The 26913-nt window shown below is 35.4% G+C and overlaps 1 protein-coding gene across 6 annotated transcripts in view; it reads left to right on the plus strand.

Moving 5' to 3' along the window:
* Positions 1-26913, plus strand: part of LOC124642602 (forkhead box protein P1) — a 64944-nt gene that overhangs the window by 11849 nt on the left and 26182 nt on the right. For 5 of the 6 annotated variants that reach the window (XM_047181083.1, XM_047181084.1, XM_047181085.1 and 2 more), the window contains exons 2-3: positions 3678-3864; positions 12311-12337. In XM_047181083.1, the coding sequence (XP_047037039.1) occupies positions 3817-3864; positions 12311-12337 (75 nt within the window). In that variant the 5' untranslated portion in view covers positions 3678-3816. The remainder of the gene's footprint in view (positions 1-3677; positions 3865-12310; positions 12338-26913) is intronic. The other variant, XM_047181088.1, reaches the window with a different exon arrangement.

Consider the following 26913-nt stretch of genomic DNA (forward strand, 5'->3'; position numbering starts at 1 on the left):
GACGTTCAAATATGGTATGTTCTGTCTTTTTGGTGATTTATATTCCATTGGATATCTGCAGAAACACCACAAAGGTCTATTTTGTGGCTCTATGCTAGTAGTTTCCCTAAGCTTTCATCCTAAGGATCATCATCTCAGCCATAGTAACATTTGTGAACACAGACCTTCTCTATCAATTTCCAAAAGGACATTTTTGGAAGCGGACCATCCTCTAATGAACAAATGGAAGAAATCTGATTAGGTAGGTACTGCATACATTACATTTGTATCAACCTTACTATGAGTCACATTTGGACGATCTACATATTTTTTAGAGTAGGTAATTAAATAGAAAGATAATGGTATTGTAGATGCCTTTTGTAAAATGTTCGCTATGCTTGCTTTAGTATCAATCATGACTTTATCCACTATCGCTTTCCATTTTTTTCCCAAAAAATTCGGTAGAGAGAGAATTATTGATTCAGACATTTTTTTTTTGCATCGATTTTTGAAATGAATAACATGTGGAATGCCTTCTTTGCCTCGTCTCACACCAAAGCCTCCATTAAAGATCCTGTAAGATGCCTATTAGATTTATTTTCATGGTTCCAATCCAACTCAACTTCTAGCCGATCATTTTGGAAATCAATGATGCCTATGTTCAGCTGTGGACGTCCTTAAGTCCTATGGTCGAAATGATGATGATGATATTTTCATGGTACCTAAGTAAGTAGCCGTGTAAAGGCTGTGTAGTAAAGTCTATAAATCAATTACTTAATGATTAAAAGATGACTATTTAATACATATAATCCTTTGAATGTTGAACTCATATTAAAGTACCTGAACGCTTCGTTTGTGTAACATTGAAAACCTGTAGTTAAACGGTTTAGCACTAAGTAATTAGGCAGGTATAAGCAATACTACTGCTTGATGAACGGACAAATAAAATAATACGTCGAAAAATGCTTCCGTTATCCTCAATGAAACTTCGATTACTCGTCATAACTAGGCATGCGATACAGTCACTTTGTTATATGTAACTAGATCAACTATAGTTAACAATAATGCATTATGTTATGACATGTCGCCATTACAATAGTAATGTTTCCTTTCACAACCTCTAACAATCTTAATTCTAACTGTTATCTCTAGTTTGATCTTACTGCGGTGAGCACATGCATCGTAATATTTAAAGCATAAAAATATCCGTACGTAAGTCAGACAGAATTTATTACCTACTCGGGCCGTGCAAACAACAACATTTTGTGTACCGTCCTCGAACACACAGAGCCGGCTGTGAAAACATACGAACACACACACAAACACATATTCACACACAAAACAAACCAGGAAACGTCTAGCGAAAAACAAACAAGGGGTCTTTTGTATTGTGTAAACAATTGGTTGATCGTATGCAACAGGCGTGACGTCGCCTCGAAAAAAACACTACAGGTTATTTACCCTAGATGGCGCTGTTACAACATATTCTAGCGAACTACGAGACTATTTAGTTCTAAAACTCAGCTCAGAGATGGCGCTGATTTCAATTTTTATTAATAGTTTTAGATAACTTTATGGGCGCTTGTTTACACATAAACGAATCAAAACTTAGCAATAAATGAAAGATGTTTATAAAGATGAAATGCAAGTAAGATGTTAGGTATATTTACAACTCGGGTGCTTGTTGTTATCGGCAAATGAGTAATAACTAGGCAACTAGATAAATCTTATTTTGAATCATACTACCCATGTACTCGTATACCTAGGTACTTTCAGGCAGTGGCGCTCCTTTAGTATCATTTTCAATAATAATTTATGTTGCTATTTATCGAATATTTCATCACACTGTGTAATTTTCTATTGGTATTATTTTAAATTTACAATCTACTACTATTACTATCCTTCACGAACCGTTTAGTTGTACAAATTATCTTCTGCTATTTCATTTATATATATTTTATTCGTATTGAGACCTATTTTAATGGTTGATGTACCTGTCCTTTGGTACCTAGGTATATGCTAACGGCTTATAAAACCAAGGTTATACCATTCTTTACAATCCAAATCTGGGTATCAAATGTAAAGTCCCAGATGTAGAATTCTTAATCTATCCTTTTATGCTACCAGCAAGGGGTCTTTTTGTTCAAATTGAAAGCATTTAATTCAGTCTTGTCTAGTAAATATTGTTGGTAGGGTCGAAGAAAATCGGTAAGTTGTTTAGGTACTGCTCCATTATGAGGAACCTGAAGGGTCAGATCAACATTTTGATCAGTCAGATGTCCGTCTGTGTCTATTGACAAAGACGTTACAAAGTTACTAGATATTTACCTAGTTCTTTTAAATTGATCAGTAAGAAATACAAACATCCAGATTGATGTATTGAATTAAAACTCCTTTTTGGTAAGACGGTTAAAAATTATATTTTTGTCACAATTTATTTTGCCAATGATATCTAGCCATTAAATAAGTAGTTGATTTCAGAGCGGTAAAGATATTTGATGAGAGTTGAAATTCTTATTTTTTTCGTAGTGTATAGATAACATACTAAAACGATTTGAATTCTTCACTACATTTATCATATACTAGCTGTTCCCCGTGGTTGGTTGGAGAGACATACTAACTTTAACTAAATATGTATAAACTAGAAACATAGACCTTGTCGCGTAGGACTTACCTCAGACGTGCCGCATATTGCTTTAAATATTATACTGGTAAATATTCGACGCGACGTAGGTCTGCATTTTTCTATGGCTAGTACCCTAATGTTTATGAAATAGGATATTAACAAAAATGTTTTGCTTAGCTAGACTGACCATAGAAACAAAATATTTTCTTTCAGACTAGTGTCGCCTTCAGGTGTCATTTTACAACCAATTGTTCTTCTAAACACGAAACGTCTTATAACACATCATCTTTAGAATCAATATCAACTTTATCACCATTGAAATAAGGTTTAATTTCCGGTTGGTTGTTGAAGCTTGTATGTGTTATGTTATGGCCCGTCTAGAAATTAGTCATAGGCAAAGATTGCCAGGCAATATTTAAAAATACTACTTATTGTTTGTGTAAAACTATTGTAGAACACAGTAGGTGAATGTTAGAAGTGACGGAGTACAGCTGCGGAGATGTTGGTATTTTTGCTCTTAATATTGCATTATTAAGTAGACGCAGTATCAAAAATTTCGGCAATCCCGCATAAGTAGTATTAATAAAAAATAGGAACATCAATTACTTTGCATAATATATGTAACTACTGTGGTCCAAACCGTCTTCGTCAATTTCTCGCTTAAACTAAGATGATATTTCCAAGATAGATGTGTATCAGATACAAACATATATGGATAACTATCGTGTGAGTTTATAGTAGGGCGTAGTACTATCGTAATGTCACACACCCATTGTTCTAGATCGATGGAATAATTTAGACGAGACATCCACTAAATATGTGTAAATTTCAATCAAATTACTAATGATTTGATCATGGTTTCCCACATGCTTGGAGATACTGAATATACACGTTTTTATTTGATTTATTTTCTACTTTAGAATCGAAAAGTCCCAGAGAAATTGTGTCGGTGTAAATAAAGAATTCTTCTCAAGCCTTCGACAGCCCCAACAACGTGTACTCTCTCCCCACAATACACAAACATAAAACTACTTGCAAGTAAAGTTTATTATTGTTTTTTTTTCTGTTACAGATTGTATTCAAAACATCGAGGCTGGCCTGCGTCAGTCTGTTCGAGAGTACTGAAGTGGCGTGCCGCAGGGCATCGCGCTAGGTCCAATACACTTTTATTGTTTTATGAAGTGAAGTGATCTGGGATCAGTGTTTTCTGGATGTGTCTCCAAAGGGATGAAGACTATGGTGACAACTTAGATGAAGCGGTGAGTTAGTGCTTTCATATTTTATGGGGTTTTAGTAATGTTTGTTTAATGAAAGTTGAAGTGATTTACATAACAGTGTTTCACTTATTTTTAATTGTTAGAATTTATCTTCTTTCTTAGCCGTGTAGCGACGGCTTAAGAATACACATGTCGCTACCCCCTTCTTCCAGTGGGTGTCGTAGAAGTCGACTAATGGAGAAAATTGCACCGAACACCAGTGCGAGAGAAGGAAAACTCGGAAAAAAACCCTCTATCAACCCGTCTGGCCAGCGTGATAGCAGTAGGCTATATTCCTCTAATGTGCAGAACAAAAAAGCCACGGCCCCTAGTTCCCGGCAGTCCCGCTATTCCCGGTCACGGTGGCGACCGTGGTTACGGTGGGACAGGGGGTGCGAAGAATCTCCGGGTTACGGGAGGCCACCAAACACAACTGACTCTTGCGACGTACAACGGCCGCACGCTACGGCTTGACTCGCATCTGGCGCAACTCGAGGTGGAACTTGGGAAGATTAGGTGGCACATATTAGGGTTATGTGAAGTTCGAAGAGAGGGGGAGGACACCATAACCCTCGAATCAGGTCACCTAATGTACTTCCGAGAGGGAGACCAACAATCCCAAGGTGGCGTTGGGTTTCTGGTTAATAAGTCCCTAGCTGATAACGTTGTGGAGGTGTCTAGTGTGTCGAACAGGGTAGCGTACCTTATCATAAAGCTCACCGACAGGTATAGCCTCAAGGTAGTGCAAGTGTACGCACCGACCTCGACACATTCAGACGATGAAGTGGAGGATATGTTTGATGATATATCAAGGGCCCTCCACTTCACTACAAAGACCCATTACACCGTTGTCATGGGGGACTTTAACGCTAAAGTGGGAGTACAGATTTGCGGCGAATCGGCAGTAGGATCCCATGGATTTGGAAGCAGGAATCATAGGGGGCAAATGCTCGTCAACTTCCTTGAACGCGAGGGGCTCTTTTTGATGAACTCCTTTTTCAAAAAGCAGCCCCAAAGGAAGTGGACGTGGCAAAGCCCCGACACTATGACTAAAAATGAGATTGACTTCATCATGACGAACAAGAAGCACATATTCAGAGACGTCTCCGTGATCAATAGGTTTAATACCGGTAGCGATCACCGACTTGTCCGAGGCTCTCTGAATATCAACTTCAAGGCCGAACGTTTCCGTCTGATGAAGGCCAGGCTCCGACCAACACTGCTCCAAACCATGACAGGATCCGAAACGTTCCAGTCAAATCTGGAGAACCGATTTGCCGCCGTGGAAACCACAACAGACGTTAACCAGAACCACGAATATGTGGTTCGGATTCTCAGGGAGGAAGGTTCGAGATTCTGTAACATGCAGCGTAAGGGCAAGAAATCGAAGCTTTCGGAAGAGACATTAGGGCTTATGAAGAAACGACGTGAAAACCCGCCTGTCACTTCGTCAGCTAAGCGGGCTCTAAACCAAGAGATCAACAAGCACGTACGACGCGACCTCCGGTGCTCCAATACTCTTGACATTGAAAGAGCAATTGAGCTGAATCGGGGGTCAAAGGTGTTCGTACAATCTCTTGGAAGAAGCCACTTGACGAAGCTGACCACAACAAGTGGAGAAGTCGTTTCTTCGGTGCCGGCAGTCCTTTCGGAAGTGGAAAATTTCTATGGCCGGTTATACGCATCGCATGCATCTCGACCTGATCCCGGAAATGAGGATTCTAGAGCCACATTAACACGCCATTTCACCGAAGACCTGCCAGAAGTCAGCAGTGGCGAAATCGAGATCGCTCTGAGACAGCTCAAAAATGGAAAAGCCCCTGGCGAGGATGGCATTACAACAGAGCTTTTAAAAGCAGGAGGTAAGCCCGTACTGGGGGAGCTCCAGAAGCTTTTTAATGCCGTCCTGTTTGAAGGGAGAACTCCAGAGGCGTGGAGTAGGAGTGTTGTCGTCCTGTTCTTCAAAAAGGGAGACAAAACCCAGTTGAAGAACTATCGACCCATTTCCCTCCTAAGCCACGTATATAAGCTGTTCTCAAGAGTGATCACGAACCGACTTGCGCGAAGACTCGACGAATTCCAACCACCGGAGCAGGCTGGGTTTCGGAGCGGATACGGCACTATAGACCACATCCACACAGTGCGGCAGATTATACAGAAGACCGAAGAGTATAATCAGCCCCTGTGTCTAGCATTTGTGGACTATGAGAAGGCCTTTGACTCGGTTGAAATCTGGTCTGTTCTGGAGTCCCTGCAGCGTTGTCAAGTAGATTGGCGATACATCCAAGTGATGAGATGTCTCTACGAAGCCGCTACAATGTCCGTCCAAGTACAGAATCAGCAAACAAGGCCCATACCGTTGCATCGAGGAGTGAGACAAGGGGATGTTATTTCCCCGAAACTGTTCACTAATGCAATGGAGGATATGTTCAAAACGCTGAACTGGAAAGGACGCGGCATCAACATCAATGGCGAACACATCTCTCACTTGCGATTTGCTGACGATATCGTCATCATGGCGGAAACGCTGCAGGACCTACAACAGATGCTGAACGACCTGGCTGAATCTTCTCTACGCATCGGCCTACGGATGAACTTGGACAAAACCAAGGTCATGTTCAATGAACATGTTCTACCGGAACCGATTGCGATACACGGCGCCGTTCTCGAAGTTGTTCGGAAATATGTATACCTCGGGCAGACATTGCAGTTAGGTAGAAACAACTTTGAGGACGAGGTGAATAGGAGAATTCAGTTGGGTTGGGCTGCATTTGGGAAGCTACGTCGAGTCCTAACATCGTCGATCCCACAGTGCCTAAAGACAAAAGTCTTTAATCAGTGCGTCCTACCTGTCATGACTTACGGAGCCGAAACGTGGACACTGACGGTACGGCTGGTCCACAAGTTTAAAGTCGCTCAGCGGGCTATGGAAAGGGCTATGCTCGGCGTTTCTCTGAGGGATCGCATCAGAAATGAGGTAATCCGTCAGAGAACCAAGGTCATCGACATAGCCTATCGAATCAGCAAGCTGAAGTGGCAGTGGGCTGGCCATATTAGCCGAAGAACCGATAACCGTTGGGGTAAACGAGTTCTAGAGTGGAGACCGCGCCTCGGCAAACGTAGTGTAGGACGTCCTCAGGCACGGTGGAGTGATGACTTGCGCAAGACGGCTGGCAGGAGCTGGATGCGAGAAGCCGAAAATCGATCTCAGTGGCGTGCACTTGGAGAGGCCTATGTCCAGCAGTGGACTGCGATAGGCTGATGATGATCTTCTTTCTTTGAATAAGTTTCCTGATAATATTATATGCTTAGCGACAAATACCTTTATCTTAAAAACGATACAAGTTTTGTTTATCTTTCTCTTTAGTAATTTTGGCACCTTAGTTTCGTCTAACGTGATAGTTAGCGAGATGTTGCGACTTGAGAAATAACGGGACCCTGTCTAAATAATTTGTTAGTTTTGAACCATATTTGTCTCCATGTATTTGTATATATGTATGGAAAATCCTGCCACATAACTTAGAATTAGCAGGTACTTGAAAACTATGTTTAATTTACATTATTTATTACATGATACTTCGACTGCGTGTCGTTATTAAGCAGTATGTTTTCACTTAAATATTAATTTTTAACTTAATTAATGATTGTACGTCATAAGGTAGAGGACGAGCTAAAATTGTCACATTAATCTATGGAAAACGTCATATATATTCATAGCAAATCATATTCTAATTTTGAGACTGATTAAGTTTATATCTATTTTAAAATCGCAAGGAAAACATTTATTTAAGAGTATTTTCCATTATTAAAAGCCTTATTAATACGTAACACTTACATAATGCGTACATATAAATATGTGTTTATTTTCTATACATATAAATATGGTGAAAAAGCTCATGCAAACTTTCTTCTGACCATCATAATTATTAAGAGTATTATGAATTTATTTTATTTATTTATTTATTTATTTATTTATTGCTTAGAAGGTACATTTTACATTATAAAAAATATAAAATGTCCAACAAAACTAGTTACATTACTTACGCAGAATCCTTTCTAGTAGCTTTCACGCTAAAACTACTAAATCAATTTAAAAGACAGTCTAAGGTCTTAGAAATTACATAGGCTACATTTTATCCGACTGCGGAAAGAAGTTCCGTAGGAACGCGGATTTAATCGTGGATAGTAAAAGTTAGATAATAAAAATAGCAGTACTTATGTTTCATAATGCATTTTCTTTAATAGTAAAATCTACTTACATATTTTTCAGAAAAATTGACCTGAAAAATGTGTTTTGATCGAGCTTTCTTTATATACCTTCTAATCAATTTCATCGACAAAGGCATCAATTTTAACAAGACTTTCAAAAACATAATTTAAATCTTGATATTCAAGTTATCAAAAGGCCTTTCATAACTTCCTCCAATTTTGCTATGTCATCCAATGAAAGTGCGTTTTTGGATTCAAAACATATTTTGATGTTCCACCCCTCTTAGGCCTTAAAATAATTTTATTTTAATAATACCAATAGCAATTTTTATGGAAAAATAAGCTTTAACTTTCATGCATTTTTGACCAATTTTGCCACTAAAACAAATAATTATTAGAACTTAGGTATTACTTTGTCAGGATTCTTGTATTTACATAATTACTTTCTTTTCTTAAGTAGTAAGTAATTATCTGCCTATTTGTAATAACTGCTCGTAAATCAATTCGAAAGTTATTATCTTTAAAAGGGTTCAAATTGAAATAGGGGTACCTATCGTGCACAAAATATTTTATGTCATTTATTCTACACGATGCAATCAAAAAATACCTTATCACATTCGATTCCGCAACCATTAATAATCTTACGAAGGCAAACCCGAAACATCTCCAGATTTTTCAAAATAATGCCTCCAAGACCTTCCATATATGTATTTTCTTCCTTCCTCCCAACTTTAACCAACTATCTACTTACCTAGCCTTCTTCACCTTAACCTTGCATATCGATCCAAGGCTCATGTTTGGTCATATTATCTTCACAAGCCACACCTCTGTCCGTTATTTCTAAGTTAAATATTGGTTCTAAGTCTAATGAGCTTTGCTTGGGATTCCCAGAAATGAATTTAGTCATGAGAACATCTATGTCTGCTGCCTTTGTTGCCTGTTTATTTATTGTAGTATTTAATTAGTGTTTTGGTGTTTTATTTCCGACTTTTATATCGTCTTCATCTGCCTCTGTTGTCTGTTGAGCTTTTACACCAAAACTACTGATCTTATGGAAATGAAATTTGGTACATAGGTAGGCTTAAGCCTAAGAAAAAATAAAGACTAGTTTTTATTTGGGTGCTGGAAGAATCTCTCTCGGAATGCGGTTTTAACCGCGGAGAATAGCTAGCTGATTAAATAACGTGCCGAACTCAAAACAATTTATTTATAGTCATTAAAACCACAAGCGCAGCTAACTTACCTTTATCGATTAACAATAACAATTAAAAAGAAATCCGTTCACCACCCAAGATGTTTATAAAAAACAATTTTAACGAAAGTAAACCTCGATAAAGCGAGAGGAGCGAAAATCTAAACAATACAAGCCCGTATCGATAAATAACCGATCGCTTTCAACGATTATTATAAACAAGAAAATCGATTGGTAACATATAGCGATCGATACAGCCCAATGTTATTTTATAAATATGGCGACATTACCTTTATTGAGATTAATTTAATGTTGATTGTCTTTTGTTTTTGGAAGAGAGATTTAAATTTTTTTTATGTAACTGATTGCGTTCCTAAATTAAAAAAAATATTACTGTTCTCATACAAGGAGATCAGCCAGCTGTGTAGGTGCACCCTCTATTGCTTCACTTCACTCTCATCTATACTATCTTTACTTTTTGTTTTTTTGCACCCTGACCCTAAAAGCTCCGAAACTACTAAAACGATTTGAAAATTTATTTTACTGTTCGAAAGCGGAAAAGGCTCGGATGATGATGATGAAAACTACACTCTCCCAGAGTGACATAGGCTATATTTCTCGGTACGATACGGGCAGTAGGTAGTTCCTACGGGAAGCGAGTGAAACCGCGGAAAAACGGCTAGTAACCAATATTTTTGAGTTGTATGAGTAGAGTTTATAGATAGATACTTTTTAGAGAGAAACAACAAAATAATTTTTATTTTCGTAGGTATTGCCTATGGTCAAGATAAAGGCATTTTATCTTAATATTTATTGTTACAATTTTATAAGCATATAAACAAGAGATTAAGAGTATCAAAGCTTGGTTATTCTTAAAGTTAATGTTGGTCAAATCTTCATTCTTTTCTTATCTTTTTGGGACGTGTACGAGTGATATACTTGGGTGGCATGACTTTTAAAAGGAAATTATACCTATTTAAACCATTTTAGTTTGTAGAAATGGAAAAAATATCGTTATTTATTTTATTTATTTATTAAGGCTTGCCAACTAAGATACATACAGAAAATCTTATAACATAACACCAATTTATATGAATAGATTACAAATATCTGGATGTTTAACCAGCTGATTATGCAACCTACAAATCTTTCCTAGGTACCACTTCAGAGCGTTCTCCTGAAGTATTCCTTTAATCTAGACAGTGCTTAATGGATATTTTATATAGGTAACAAAATCATTTAAATGCAGCTCATATATACATACAATAACACCAATGTATAGTCAAATCATAGAAAAAAACATATTAAGACAAAACAGTTGCACCATGTCACCATAACTCACTCTTATTTCAGCTAACAGTTTGCATTATCTACACATATCTTTAAACTTGACTCCCACAGTAAATCCTTTAATATGACCACCCAATCTTGAATCATCAAACAACCCCTTTCGTGAGAGCAGGGAGTATCATACTCTTTCTGACTAAAACCCAACCATGTCTGGAGTCCTCGGTTCAAAGGCCATTTGAGTACCCACCTCTTTCGACCAATCCTACAGTCCCAGCGTAGTATTTTAGCCTAATTTCACCACAAAGTTTTTTTTTGCAAGAAAACCAGCACAACAAACTAGTATTTCCGATTTTAGTCATTATCTCCACGAGTTGTGGTTATCTGTATTTACAGTACAGCCTATCTCTGGCACAGATAACGCAGGCAAACAAAAACAACTGAACTATCTATAAACTACCTATTTATTATCATGTATGTAGAATATTAATCAGTTTGTCCGTGTGTCGAACCATTTTCAGCGGATACACCGAAAATGAATTTACACGATCACAAAATTAGGGTATGTACTTCATTTATCATATATTTATATTTGTTTGGGCTCATAAATCAGTATGAAGGTAAATGGTAGTACGCACATTACAAAGATCAAACCTCTGACATGGATTGACTAATGCTACCAACCAAGTATTGCAGTAGTTGATCAAAATCATTTAATCAAGTTCAAAATCAGCACTTTTTGAACGTCAAAAAATACATAAAAACTGTTATAGCTGGGAAGAAGAAGTGGCGCAACAAACTCCCTAGCAACACATGTCTGTCTGTTTGGTTTAAAGAACCATTACTTATGCAATGCCTTCTAGACACTGGTTTTATTATGAGGTTCGTCATCATTCACGTTCCTTCTGGAGATCTTCATGTTCCAGGGCCGCGGTAATTCTTTCGAACAATCCCACAGCTTACCAGACATGGGTGTGTCATATAACTACTGACCTGATTCCGGATCACCTTGAGACATTTCTAAAGGTCCGAAACCTTGCTTACTAAATTAACCTAGGCTACTTGATGACGCAGGTACAAACATTAACTTAGCGAAATAATGATTTCAAGGAAAGCCGCAGTATGTTAGTAGCTTTTTCAATGTGAACGAATGACGTATTTATTTATTAATGGGAGCGTTAAAGAGCTCTTTGTAAGTATATAAAAAAATTAGGTATGTATGTATATATGTGAGTTATTTGTGTATGTGTTAAAAGTTATCAATTTTATTGAGAGGTCAAGGTTTTTTAAGATCGTTTTGGAACACAGTTTTCAGTTTGATAGATTATATTTCGACCCAGTTTTTTTTTTGCATGTAGATAGGTACTTAGGTGTTTTATTTAAATGTATTGATAAAGTTTAAGGTAATCTTATCTTGAGAGGTTATTGAATATTATGTAGGTGATGTTTGTGTACATAGTGATGACATATTGCATTTATGTCCTATAGGTATCTACTTGTAATTTTGAAATACTTACACTTGCTTGTATAGACAAGAATTAGCAGGAATTATGATAGCATAGTTTTGCACTATTCTGTAGTTTTACTGTTTTTTATAAAATTATGAATTCAACATAAATAATGGGGCCCTGTAATCACTTACTAAAATCCTCTTTTAATAATCGTTTCGTTTAAATAATCTCTTATGTAAGGATTCAATGTTTTTAAAATGTGGTAAGTACCAGAATACTTGTTTCTCATTATGAAAATATATTGTTACAGACACCAATGGTGCAACTACCTCCAGTGGTAAGTATTTTCTTTATTACTCTATTTTTCTTTTTTTCTTTGTATACCTATCCATAAGGCTTACATCTGCGATTTATTTAGAAGTCATCATCATCTGCTTAGCCTTTTTATGCCCAGTCATTTTCTAGTCTAACCGGATGCAGGTAAGTACAAGTATTTTAGCGCCTTAAGTGATCGTGTCTATAGTTTTCTGAACAATAGGTTTCCCCTTAGTTAGACCGAATGTCAGATTTAAGGAACCACCTTTCTACGTCTTTCAGAGTTATGAAGGAACTCGCTATATCAAATCTAGATGGATCGACAGCATGACATTTCAACACGCTACCATTTAGTTAAGTATTTTCGTAGATTTTGAAATGTACCTAGTTTTCATGCATGTTTTACTAGTACTACGTTTCTACTAGTATTTACTTACGATAGCAGAGCGACACCTTAGCTAACCTTGCTGATCGGGTGTTCTAATAAGAAACCCGAAACCTAAGCAGTAGCTATGAGCTTGAGAGTAATCATAGCTAAAACACAGCAACTCTAGTTTCTATACGTACACATCTAAGTTTAGACTTAGGACAAGCACACGGACTGAAAAAAATACAGTATCTAAATATAGGATTCGAGGCCCTTCAATGAGGGTTTATATTCCAATTGAGACCTTTCGAGATGTTGACGTATTACATCGAGGTTAAGACTAGGGGTGCTACCCTTATTTGCTTATGAGATCTCTTCGCATTTAAATCCTCTTTCAGTCTTCTGTACTTGATAACAATGTCTAAATAATTCATGGCCATTTTCAAAAAAATGTGACCTTTGATAGGCCATACTTAGGTATGTCTAATAATTTTTTATTTATTTATTATACTTTTTGCACACATTTTACAAAAAAACAATGTACAAAGGCGGACTTAACGCCTTAGGCGTTCTCTACCAGTCAACCTTTAGGTGGAGGAGAAATTTCATGGCAGGTGCACTAAATATGTATATGAGACAAATCGAAAATATATAAACGTACATAGACTTATTATACATACACATATATATATAATATTAAATAAACTTTAATACATATATAAATAACACAAAATCAAATGCACAGTTGTGTCAATTCTGCAAACTCTGGTGAAGATACTCACGAAGCTTCAATTTGAAAGTCAATCGGCTATTAATCATCCTAATTTCCGAGGGCAACTTGTTCCATAAAAGAATAGATTGGACAAAAAAAGAGGAATGAAGGAAATCTGTGCGATGTGAGGGACATTGGAGTAGACGGTTGTTGGAGGAACGCAAAGGACATTGTTCCGGCTCCATACATGTTCTGCCTAAGAACCGTTCGAATGGAAAGTGACTTCTATAAACTCTTAAAATTATATGGAATCCTATGAAATAAGTTTTCACGAACGGACACTTCAGGAAACTAAAATAATTACGAAAAAAGTTAATATTTTGAGGTTATAAATAAAAAATAACCAAGCTTGCGTGAAATATCAGAGTAGTATTATCAAACTACACTATACAAAAAATCAACAATACTATGTACAGCTCTATATGTTCTCTTCTAGATCTAGGAAAAGACTACTCTACTAGATACTAGGAAAAGAGATGGTAAATAGTCTAGTCAAGTTTAAGATAATTCTTTGACAATGATCATTTTATAAAGTTGCATTTTCTGTCTGTCCCTTTGAATGCTTTAGATCTTTAAAACTACGCAATGGATTTGGGTGCGATTTTTTTTAATAGATAGAGTAGGTCAAGAGGAAGGTTTACACCAAGGTTTTACATTGCCACCGTGCGAAGACGGGGCGTGTGACTAGTTTTCATAAATGCTTAGAATTTTTATAAAAAACAACTACCTAAACGCTTTTGCTTTCAACGTTACGTTTCTTAATATATAGTGAATCCACTTTGGATTTGTGATAAAACGCATAAGTTTCCAAAATGGAAGAGTTCCATTCACCACAATTCATAAAATATCGATATTATTACGATGGAGAATTATTTATTTAAAAGATTGTTACTACTTTTATATTAGACAGTTACCTAGCTATCTACATGCCATAAGGCGGGAATCGAACCCGCGGTCTATTACCAAGAAGGCACAGACCATACTAAAAATGTCATTACCACACAAAATAATTTAACAGTTAAAGTAAGGTTTACCAATAACAATGAAAGAGGTTTTCGAGGATGTGCAATAAAAACAATATTTATATTCAATTAAAGGTTTTTAATCATCAATATTTCTCAATAATATATCTAAGAACTGAGCTTTGGTATCTCGCCCAGCTTAAATACCAGATAATAGTCATTATGTGGGCACAACAGCCCACTGTTCTACGCCCAACGATACAATTGCAACAGTATGCCTGATGGTAGGAGCTTCTTACAAAGTACACAATTGCGTCCAACAGTGCATTGCATCTTATTATGCTCGACTGCTTCAGACCAACACGTCGTACATATAAGGTCATGAGCTTCAACCTGTAATAATAAATACAAAAAATCATTAGTAAATATCAAGTAACTTGCAATTGTGGCAATTGATTTGAAAACCGAGAAATTGTGTGCTTATGAAAACATAAGTAGGTAGTAACATTCTTATCAAAATTAGAAAAACACTTTCGTAGACCACTTACCATACGGGGAACAGTCCATTGTTGTATGCAACGAAGTATATCTTCGTTTTCTAATACCAAAGAACCTCCAGCAGATCCACAATTTATACAATATACTATATTCTGCATCCATTGTTGTAATTATAATATAACTATATAAATTCGATCACAGACAGAGCAATATCCGAAAATGCTAGTAAAATCCAGTTCTTTACACAAAGCCGAGTCTACCAAGTACGCAATCTAATCGGAGTCCGTAATCAAGCCAAAGTTGTTAGAATAAAACCATGAAACGCATAGAAAATTACAAAAGAAACGATAGTCGCAAAGCAATCAAACCAATCAAACTGACTTCTAGCAAACTGACTGAAGTACACCAGTGTTGCCAATTACGAAAACTATAATCCTACTCGAATGCCAAGCTAGAAATTCGCGATTCGCTCAAAACCATCTTAAAACATTATACAGAATACTAGCTTTTTTCTAGCTAGTCAGTTTAGGTATTTAAATGAATAAAGTGTTACCAACTAATTTTAATAACCGACTTCGGAAAGTAGGTTCTCAATTCGATCCGTATTTACCGAAATCCCGAAAACTTCCGAAACTGGCAGCACTGGCTGACGGAAACATTTTATAAGGCATCAATAATTGTGACCCTACTTTTTATTTGGAATTTATTTATTTGAAGTGTCCGTGGAATACTAAAATATGTTTCAAACAATATAAAAATAAATAAAAATTATAGTATAATTTATATTCACATCGGTTCTTAGGCCAAAATTGAACAATGTCCTTTCTGTCATGTTGAGAACACAAAAACTGGAAGTGGCATGATAAATAAGGAGGTGAAAAAGGAGTATGAAGAATGGAAAATAGAGTAGTTAATGCTCTCATCTCACGTCTTTGCCTAATTGGCAGCCATCTAAGCTGGTCTCGATAAGCAGACACATGATCGTACTTGCGGAGATTAAAAACGAATCGAATGCAATTGTTGAGAAGCCGGTCAAGTTTATTGAGCAGATCTGCATTCAGGTCATAGAAGCAAACATCACCATAATCAATTATGGGAAAGATCAAGGTTCGCACAAGCATCGCTTTCACGTTGAACGGGAGAAGGTTTTTTAACCGATAAAAGTAGCGCAGCAAACCTGTTACCTTCTGGCTAACACTCCCAATATGAGATTGCCAGCTTAACGTAGTGTCGATATGTAAGCCCAGGTTTTTCACGCTTGAGTTATAAGGGATGTTCATACCATCAAATTGTACCGGAGGTAAGCTGCTTAAATCCACTCTTTGCATAATGCGACTACTACCAACTAAAATAGCTTGGCACTTGCCAGGATTTACCGCCACTCCAAACCTATCAGCCCAGCTCTTCAACCCAGCTAGATCATTATTTAATTCCATGATTGTAGCAGATAAGTCCTCGAGGCTGGAGTGACGATATAATTGCAAGTCATCAGCATAAAGATGATACGCAGACTGAAGTTCAAGAGTAGTAGTTAAAGTAATAATATAAAAATTGAATATTTTTGCACACTTTCTTTCCTGATAAGTTCCATTCTTTCGTTAAAAATATTCATACAGGATTATATTCTTAAAAACGACATATACAAATTATCTTTGGAGTCTCACAAAACCTTTACTATTGCAAGGTGTTTCTCACGACATCACCTGCTTCCTAGAGGAACTTCTTCTCTAATAAACATAGCTTAATGATATATAACCTAAGATAGTTCCTAATAACAACACAGGTATTACATAAGCATTGGTACACAAATAGACAGTCTAGCTTAAGAGCTTAAGAAAGGAGCTACTTTTTAGGGTTCCGTACCCAAAGGGTAAAACGGGACGCTATTGTTTTCGCTCCTCTGTCCGTCCGTCCGCTCGTCATGTCACCAGGCTGTATCTCATGAACCGTGATAGTTAGAAAGCTGAAATTTTCACAGATGATGTATTTTTATTGTCGCTATAACAGCAAATACCGAAAACTAGAATTAAATAAATATTTTAGGGGGTTCCTATACAACAAACGTGATTTTTTTGTCCGTTTTATAAATAATGGTAGGCACGGAACCCTTCGTGCGCGAGTCCGACTCACCGAGCACTTATCCGGTTTTTATCTTGTTGCGAGAAGTAGTTCCCTTGTAACTCAGTTAGAACCGCAGAGATCAATATACGTATGTACCTATAATCCAGTTATTGACAAGAATACGTATTTTAATCAGCATAAATCGGTACTTTTTACATAATTTTATGTCGTATCATCGGTCAGTAGCTACCGATCGACAAAATGATAGGTATCAATTAAACTTAATTGTCCAATAAACGTGTTTTTCTTACGAACACTAAAATCGTTAGAATCGCTTCATCAAGACATTTGGAGTTTGTCCCCATTACAGTTAACGTTGTAATAAAACGGTTTATTGTCAAAATGTCGTTAGTCATCAGTTGCATTTATTTTAACCCCTTACAACTTTAGGGGATGTTTTTTAATATGATCTCGATTTTTTATTAAAATTTTCATGTAAAAAAAAAACTAAAATAAAGTAAATCTTTTTGAGCATTTCTTTAAATAATAAGTATTTTGCATTCTAATATTCAAAATACTTAATATTTAAAAAATACGTCAGGTAGGTTAGACATTTATTTTTTCTTGTGTACCTAAGCTTATGACAACGAGGCCTCTATTATACTGAAATAAAAAATAGGTAGACTGTCCAATACTGAAATTTTAAAAGACAATGTCTACTTATTCTTCAACTGGGACTCCAAAAAACCATCATAGTATACGACAATTACTAATGAATTAAATTCTTACACGTAACTTTCAATCCTGCTTAATATAAAAATTAACAAAATACCTCACAACCTACCTATACAATTTTAACTCACCGTAGTAAAATTTCCACCACAAAACTGAAACATTGCTATAAAGCATAGTAGAACCGTGGTGAAAGGTAGAAAAACTCCAGCTACCCCCCAGTGGGGGTGGTGCCTTAATACCGGATAGTTTGGACCCCTATAATACGTAAGTATAGAGTTTATTGTCTGGACTAGAGCACGGTTATAGTACGATTTCTGCGCCATTAAAGGCTAGACTGGGAGCTCGGGAGAGGAAATTTTACATCACTCTTATAGCATATTTATTAAGTAAATCTGGGTCCCATTTATAAGAGCATTTTTAAGAAGTGCCTTTGGTTGCTTTTTTGCCCAAAATGTGGAGAAATAAGTTGTGTTTGAGTATAAAACACATGGGAAAAGCAAGAAGGGATTTTTTTAATATCTTTTTGTCATGACTTATTCTTGAAGGGCATCTACCAAGCCTTTTCCCAACTTTGTTTTACTTGGAGCGACTACCAATCTGACCTCCACAACCCAGTTAGCCGGGCAACCTGAAAACCCTTGGTAAGACTGGTTGTCAGACTTTCTGGGTGGTTTTCGTACCAAATGGTACCAATAACGACTGAGTAATATTTACTGGAAAGATAGGTTTCGTGTCATAACAATTTTAATGTGATGGCACCGTAAAATTTATACTTAAGCAATACTTACTATAAAAATGTATGTAAAATATTTGCAAATTATTACAATAATATAATAAATAACTTAAATTAAACCTGTTAATAAAAAACTGGAAATTCATAGATAACCCGTATTATTTCTTGTAATTTTCCTTAAATAGTTTTTAACAAATGATTCGACCAGTTATTTTATAGATCTATATTGTCATATAATATTTCAAGGTTAAATAATTATTTAATACTAATAATTTTAACAACAAATTAATATTGTGTGTATAGGCACTGTGTAATTGTGTGTAGCTGCCAAAATAAAAATACATTGCTGTTTTTTAGGAGACGATTCAACTAAACCAAATATTTTGAATCGAAGCTGAATATTACTATAAAATTAAATAACGGAAAAGTAATAAAAATAAACAGAACAGACTGGATTTACAAAAAAAAAAAACTTACTGAAGCCGAATATTACTACAAAGTCCTTAGAAGGATTTCTATGTTTATTTTCTTATTTAGTTTTTACTTATTTATTTCTGTAGGTTTTACATAGAAACGTGATAGGAAAGAAATACTTAACAAAGGCAATGCTTATTTTTAGATAAATCTCTTCCAGCATACACCTGCGAAAACAAAATGGGAATAAAAAAGATGTAGACAGTGCGTAAAAAAACACACATTCACGTAAATAAAGGAAGAAATTAGATTTTTTCCAACAGAAAATTCCAAAATATTTTTCAGTAGACTCCTCTCCTATATGGTAAGGTAGGAGGTCGCTTTACAGTGCGACTGGGCGTCGCTTTTCAGTAGGCGGGGCGAACGCCCACCCGCTCATCAGTCCGTCTGAAAACCCAGCGCTGAAAACTTTTAATTAATTATTTTTTTTACATTCAAACCTTTTTGGTCCTGCGTGTCGAGAATATTGGCGATTGTAGTCTGCAAAATTGATTTTCAGCTTTTTTTTTTCGAGTGTTCGAGATTTAATTTTTTATTTTTTTTTGTTATGTTGGCTATTGTAAGAGCATTGTCAATAAAATATTCGGCAAAATACGATTGTAATAAAATTAAGATAACAAGCTTTTTTATAATATTGTTTAATTTGAAATCAAATTAAAATTAAGACACATACATATTTCGTTTTCGTGTTGCTTAAATAAATACATCTTTATTAATACATACTTATACCAATTCTATTTTTACAGAATCAAAAATATCACAAAATCTCCATTTATTGGAAAACCTTTCACGGTTTTAATTAAAAAAAAAAGATTTTTTACGTAAAAATTAACATGAGTAAATTTCGAAAGTTTTTCCCTCCAGTCATTAGCAGGCTGTAGAAGGCCCTATAAATAAGGGCTTTTCGAATAATATTTTTTCCCTTTGAATGAATAGTGGGCCACAATCGATATCTATTAAATCATCGGCCAATAAAAATGTCAGTGGCCCATTGCTGTATTGACTGCATTTGCACCGAAATTCGTTTGCGAACATTTCAAATATTTATTTGTTACTTAGGTACCTCAATTTTAAATTTGTTAGCCATCATTTACTACGACGCTGTTTTTGTAATATGCATGTATGTATTATCATATAATTTTTTAGATCTTAAAAATATTCCATGTCCACATTTCCGTCAGTTATGGCGTCACACGTCGAAGGTTTTACCGAATTTGCCTATTTTATATTGTGTTCGGAATAGATTAGCTACGAAATTAAAATAGGCTATTACGAATAAAATAAGCAATAAAAGATAATAATTTTGTAAAAAAAAAAATTAGTAAGTTCCCATAGCGGTTAGTAAAAGTACGTCGGGTGTGCTAGTCTTCGCTAAAAATGCTCTTAGTTATTATTCAGTAACATTTTGACATTTCTTATGCAGTAAATCCAAGCACGTTATCCAATATCGGCAAATAACTTCACTTTCTTACAAAAAAAAAGTCTGAACTCACCCGTAATTCCGGAACCTGCTTACATGCATTTGACCTCAATAAATAAACTAAAAAAAATATATTGAAATCATATTACAGAGACCTGTTTTGAAATGTTTTTTATTAACGATTTGACATTACCTAACCTAACTTGATTTGCATAAAATAAACAATTTAGCTCGCGCGCATGCGTCAGCAAAATATAAATAACCATTAATATATACGTCAGAGCAGATAGTAATATTGAAATGACTTGATAAATAAATATTAAAAACATTCCGCAAGTGTAATAAATCAGGAAGCGAATGATTCTGATGAAACTTGTTCAATATCATTTTGTTGTGGAGTTTTTTTGTTAGAAAGCGTTTGGATTGTTTTTGATTTTTTTTGTTTAGTTTTTATTGTTAACAATATCATTTTGTTCTAGTTTTGTAGACAACTACATTATGTTATTCTACATAGATAAGATAAAGTCGAATTTATTTGATATACAACGACAACTATGAAAATTACTTTCATTTGCCTACTTAACAAAATTGATACATTTTTTATTTATTTATTTATACCAAGAGGCAACTCCCAGAATGTCCATCTTTCACAATTTCTTACTTGTTTTGCTGAGAAGAAAAAGCAGGGCTCAAAGTCCACAACAAATGCTTTTATATTAATATTTTTATTTATGCGAAAAAAAATATACTTAATTTTTTTTTTTAGCTTTTATACACAGTCGGCAACAAAGCATAAACGGTCTCATAAACAAAGGATATTAATACCAATTATCAATATAATTAACTGGCACGCGAACTATAGGGAAAAAAATATGCAAACCTGTTTTACTCGATTGTATATGACATTTAAAAAAGAGGCTTTGTTTGTTTAATAGAAACCATGTAGATATGCAAATTATGCGGAACCAGCTAACCTTGTCCGAACGACCAGTTGAGCTAATTTTTGTGGTCACCACACAAATATTTTTGCAAGAAAATTATGTGGGAGAATCTTCCTTGTATAGGTCTAGTTTTTTTGAAGACAACATTTTTTGAGTTAGGTTATCTAAAATACTAAGGCCCAAGTTCATCAATGCCTTAAGCGTCCGTTATTATCAAAAAACTGTTCACTTTGAAAATCGAAAGTAAAAAAATGTGGCAAACACTCGTTTTAAGAAAACTGATGATTATACATGAATTTTAAAAACGTGACAATCTAACGACTCGCGCATGTACTAAAGCAAAATACCCACCCGCGTGCTCTGTTGCGTGCGCGCGGGTCACTTGCGCATGTTAATTTGTCCCAACTACATGCACCGTGTAGACGCACCTTAAACTTCAAAATGAAAGCCTAGGTTTGCTAACTACTTGAGTATTAGATGGATTTTTAGCTCATTGCTTAATCTGTATAGAAAGTTGTTTAACAGGAAAAAATATATTTTAGCACTATTGGTACAATACGAGTAAACATACCTACTTACTAATAATAGTATAGAGTAAAAAATAAGCACTAGGTACTGCTTCAAATTCGTCATTAAACTTTTAATTTATCTATTTAAAAAAATACATTAATTAATATTGATTGAAATTTTTCGGATCAAATTCCAAAAAGTTTATGTTGCCAAATATTCTAAAATACCCTCCGGTGTAAATTGTGCCGTACGCATGCGCAGAACTTTCCTATCGGATTATAATTGAAATAAATCCAGCTCAAACTCAGGACTGCCTCGCTGAAAACTGATTACATTCTTATCTCTTACTTTAACAAGATTATCTTAGTTTTCATCACCTGAACCTAAGCTATCATTCATTCAAATTTTCTTTTACGATTACAAAATCTTTCTCCAAGCAAAGCAGGGAAGCCATTTTGGAAAATGGCTGCACCCGTTCCGTTCCTCGCAGAAACAGCCAGCATGGTGTTGCGTCAAAAAATAAACATTTTGCATCGTCAATAACATTCTTGCGCCTCGGCTGCGCGCATGCGTGCGACGCTGTCTCAAGCGACGCGTTCCTGTCAAAAATATGCAAATTAATCTATAAAAATGTGATTCAACACCACTATTACGATTCGAATGCTAGTTCTAAAGTAATAAATTTACTTGTGACGTTCTCGAATCGCTGAAAAATGTTATTAGTGAGCGTTTAGTTTTGACGTGAAGTGTCGCTTCGTCCCTGTCTGTGGCTACGGCGCATGCTCCGCTGTAATGTTTATATTATTTGTATTTGAGCTGTGTATCACGTAAACTATAACTACCACAGGCGTAGCTCCAATACTGTGGGCCAGTGCCCGCCCCACCCCTCTTCGGTAGTTAAATATTTCTTGCTTATTTCGCCCTTGCATTGTTGATGCTGCGGCGTCGCAGACTGTTGTGTATTGTTTAGAGGCGCTTTCCAAGCAAATACTTTTTTAAATATAAACAGCCAGTACGTGTAGGGTTTGTTCAGTTATTTTATAGTGTTCAGTGGTTGGTTTTAGTAAATTTTATAAACGATGCATCGCGCTGCACCAGTGTAAATAATTTGCATTTGAAACTGCAATGCACCGGTACTCATAAGTGGTTCACTTGGTCACTGTTCAGTGTTAGTTTTTTATTGTTTGTTAATTGTTTTTATTTTCTGTTAATTATTTTTGTTGTTGCCGTGAGTGAAATGAGTTTCTAGGAGATTTTGGCGAGCGCGTAAGTTTTTTCAATTGTGATTCATGGTGGAGGGTCGCGGTTTTAAATATTACTGGCTAACTTTTTATCAGATTTTGTTTTATTAACAATTTAAAAATATATAAATAAAACAAAATTATATTTTTATAAGCCTTTTATGGTGTTAACATAAAATAAGTAAAAGCTCTGGTTTTCAGTGATCTTAAAATCATTGCACATTTTCACAAAAAATCGTCACTCTCATTACAAAGCCAGTAATATTAATTTATTTAAAATCACAAAAATAAAATACTTTCAAAATAAGAATAAAAACTAAAAAAGAATTCAAAATATTCGAACGCAGAACATCGCGAGTCATGAAAAGTTTGAATTTCCTCGACGGAACTTATAAGCACGTGGCTCGTCGCTCATGTGCGCTGACAGCCGACCAATCACAGCGTCGCTCATCAGTGGCTCGACCAATAGCGGCCGCCCGCTTTTGAGCGCCTCTTTTGACAGCTGATATGAGACGCGCGAAAATTTACGAAAGTTTTCTTTCGAATTTGGAATGTCGTTGCAGAATTGTTTGTTTTTAATTTATGGTTGTCGTTTTTACGTAAAAAGTTTTTAAATATGCGGACTTTTATTTATACAAGTATGGATGATTTAATCCGTAGGTTGTAATATTTTGTGTTTTTAGAGCGAAGTATTTGCTAAGCAGTCTGTAATATTATTAATATATGCAATAAAACCGAGGAGTTTGTTTGTCAAACCAGTGACTTCAATTTCAACATCCGAATGACGTCTTTCGCGTTTCCTGTTTCAATGTTTTTAATAAAATTATTTCGCTTGTAACTTTTATACATAATTAACAATTAGGATGCAATAGAGAGACATAAATTAAATTAAATGTTATTTAAGCGTTCATTTTGATGCAGCTTTTTAAGTTATATGGAATTTATGTAAATTCAGTCTAGCATATGTTTGTCTTTGGATTCCCATAGACAAAAATATACCTTCTTGGTCAAAATTGAAAGTAAAAGGGATCATAAACCAAAAAATCAAAAAATCATAAACAAAAATTCCGGAAAATTAAACTGACCTACCAAAGAATATTTGGTAGTACGCACGTAATTTTACCTTGCTTGTCAAAAAAACCTTGTTAACATCACGCAAAAGCATATATATTTAAATTACTGACATTTGCAAAAACTAAACTAAGTTGCGGAAGGTCTGAATGTCAGACCTTATCTCTAACTACATATTTATTGATGCAGGCTTTTAACAAGATTATATAACTATTTATATTTTAGCTAAACCAGAAATCGGTAACTAATGAATTCGATATTTTATGTCCAACGTGGTTTATTTAAATTTTTATTCTACTGATAATAATATAGATAAGTTACTACAGGTTCCCATAACCAAATCGATTATCCTGACTTGTATTTTAAATGCGAAATTAACTCTGTTTGTGTCTGTAAGTCTGTCTGGCTTTCACGTCATAGCTACTGAACCGACGTTAATGACCAAGTATCTTAGGTATATATGTTTTATCGTTCGTATCTTTTTCCACATATGCGTAACGAAAATAATATTGCTACGGTTTGCATAGTAACTTCAAGCCTACAGGATTGTTGGAAAGAATTACCGCGGCCCTGGTATCTCTGGTCTGGTCTGGTGGTGGACATGTAGGGCTCCAGAAGGAACCGAGGTAGGTTTTAGTCAGTAAGAGATAGCCACTCCTTCTCGCTGCACTGCATCAGAAGCAGTCATGATTTCCCACAAAACCTAAGGGACGAGAAATGTCTTGAGGAGAAAGACTTCTTCCTCGTCATTGTTTAGAATAAATTATTTAAATCCATTATATAAGATTATTTTTTCCAAAAGTAGTATAAAATCAGCAGTCTCGTGCAAAGACTCAGATTGTGTCTCAGAGAGCATGTCAAGCTACTGGTCATGTGCTGTGCCCTATTTTTCAACAGTCGTATTGGGTTGCCTTTTCTTCGGGATATGAGACTGATCTACTTCTAGAATAGCCATTTCTACGGTCTTATATCGGTATGGAAATATTATTATTACATGGTATGCATGATATATGCAATAATACATAAAAAATATATATAAATAAATACGATTTATGTAATTGGCTGTTAAAGCCGTGTAAGTCGAATAAATAAATAAAAAATAATTCAATAATGATATGCATGCATCTCATTTGTACTTTCTTTTTATTTGTACTTTATCCCAATCAATCATTTTACGGTTAAAAGCAAACAGGTTTCAAAATGTTTTTCGTTTTAAGTTTACATTGTAATATTAGTCAATAGATAAAATACAAATATCTTGTTTATAAATAATGCCATAGTATGTCAAAATTTAAAATATATCAGGATGGAAGATACAATAAAACGGTCATTTGATATTTTTTTCGTGGGATACTTCCTACCAACATAAAAACTAGCTTTGTGATGCAAAACACTAACATTATACATAATCATAGTAACATTTAAATACTAAAGGACAATGCTATTCTTTGTATGGAAGTTGGGCTCAAGAGTTGCCCACAGTAACTGCATAGTGTATTATGTTCCATAGGCTTATAATAGGTCCCAGACCGAAATATTTCGAAATCTATCCCAGGAGTGCTGAGAAAAACTGGTTTGACTCTTATTCAATACTACGAAAAATATGCTTACGAACTCTTAACTATTCCACTTTTATTACCTTAATTGAAATGCATTATAATATTAATCGACAAATACGAGGTATTGAACGAGATTTTTTTTTACCGACTTCAAAAAATGGAGGAGTTTCTCAGTTCGTTTGTATTCTTTTTACGTAAGTACGTGCATAACTCCGTCGTTTACCAACCGATTTAAACAATCATTTTATTGTTTAAAAGGATTTACTTTCCAAATAGTTCCAGGGTCCAGGGTCTGGTGATAGAAACCTTAAAACATTATGGAACTCTCGGAAATTGTAAGCACATATCGAATAAAAACTTGTCAATCGGGTATATGTCTCCGACACCACAAAACTGTGGAGGTTAAGACCTGACCTGACGATGGAGACGACAGTGAGACGAGGGAACTCTTCAACGGTATCTATTTACTACCTCGTGTTTGAGCTTATTTTATTCGTCTTGATAAGATTTTTCCATTGCCATTAAGGATATTAATTGCATGACGCTACTCGAACTTAGGACTGATTGTGGTAGATAGAGACTGAAAAGCAAGAGAAACAACAATTACCTTTAAACGTCTATTTCTGTTTTTTTTTTTTTATCCTGTTAACAGTGAAACCACTATCTATCTGATATATATATCTCTATCTATCAAGAAAAGAGGTTGTTAGGTTTGTGGCTGCTTAAAATGGCTTGCTAACAATGGCTGGCTAACATTAGAACTGGTTTTTCTCGGGACCTCTGGGACCGATTTCAAAAATATTTGGATTCCGTCTTAAGAGTGAAGTAAAAAACCTATTTTAATCATTCCCACTACTGGGCAAATGGCTTGGGCTTCATAAACTGACTGTTCAAGTTGGACATTAGAACCGGGTTTTTCTCGGGACCTCTGGGACCGATTTCAAAAATATTTGGATTCCGTCTTAAGAGTGAAGTAAAGAACCTATTCTAACCATTCCCACTACTGGGCAAATGGCTTGGGCTTTATAAAGTAACTGTTCAAGTTTAACATTTGAACCGGTTTTTCTCGGGACCTCTGGGACCGATTTCCAAAATATTTGGATTTCGTGACAACAGTGAAGTAAAGAACCTATTCTAACCATTCCCACTACTGGGCAAATGGCTTGGGCTTTATAAAGTGACTGTTCAAGTTTAACATTTGAACCGGTTTTTCTCGGGACCTCTGGGACCGATTTCCAAAATATTTGGATTTCG

Source organism: Helicoverpa zea, chromosome 25 (assembly GCF_022581195.2).
Source record: "Helicoverpa zea isolate HzStark_Cry1AcR chromosome 25, ilHelZeax1.1, whole genome shotgun sequence".
NCBI lineage: Eukaryota > Metazoa > Arthropoda > Insecta > Lepidoptera > Noctuidae > Helicoverpa > Helicoverpa zea.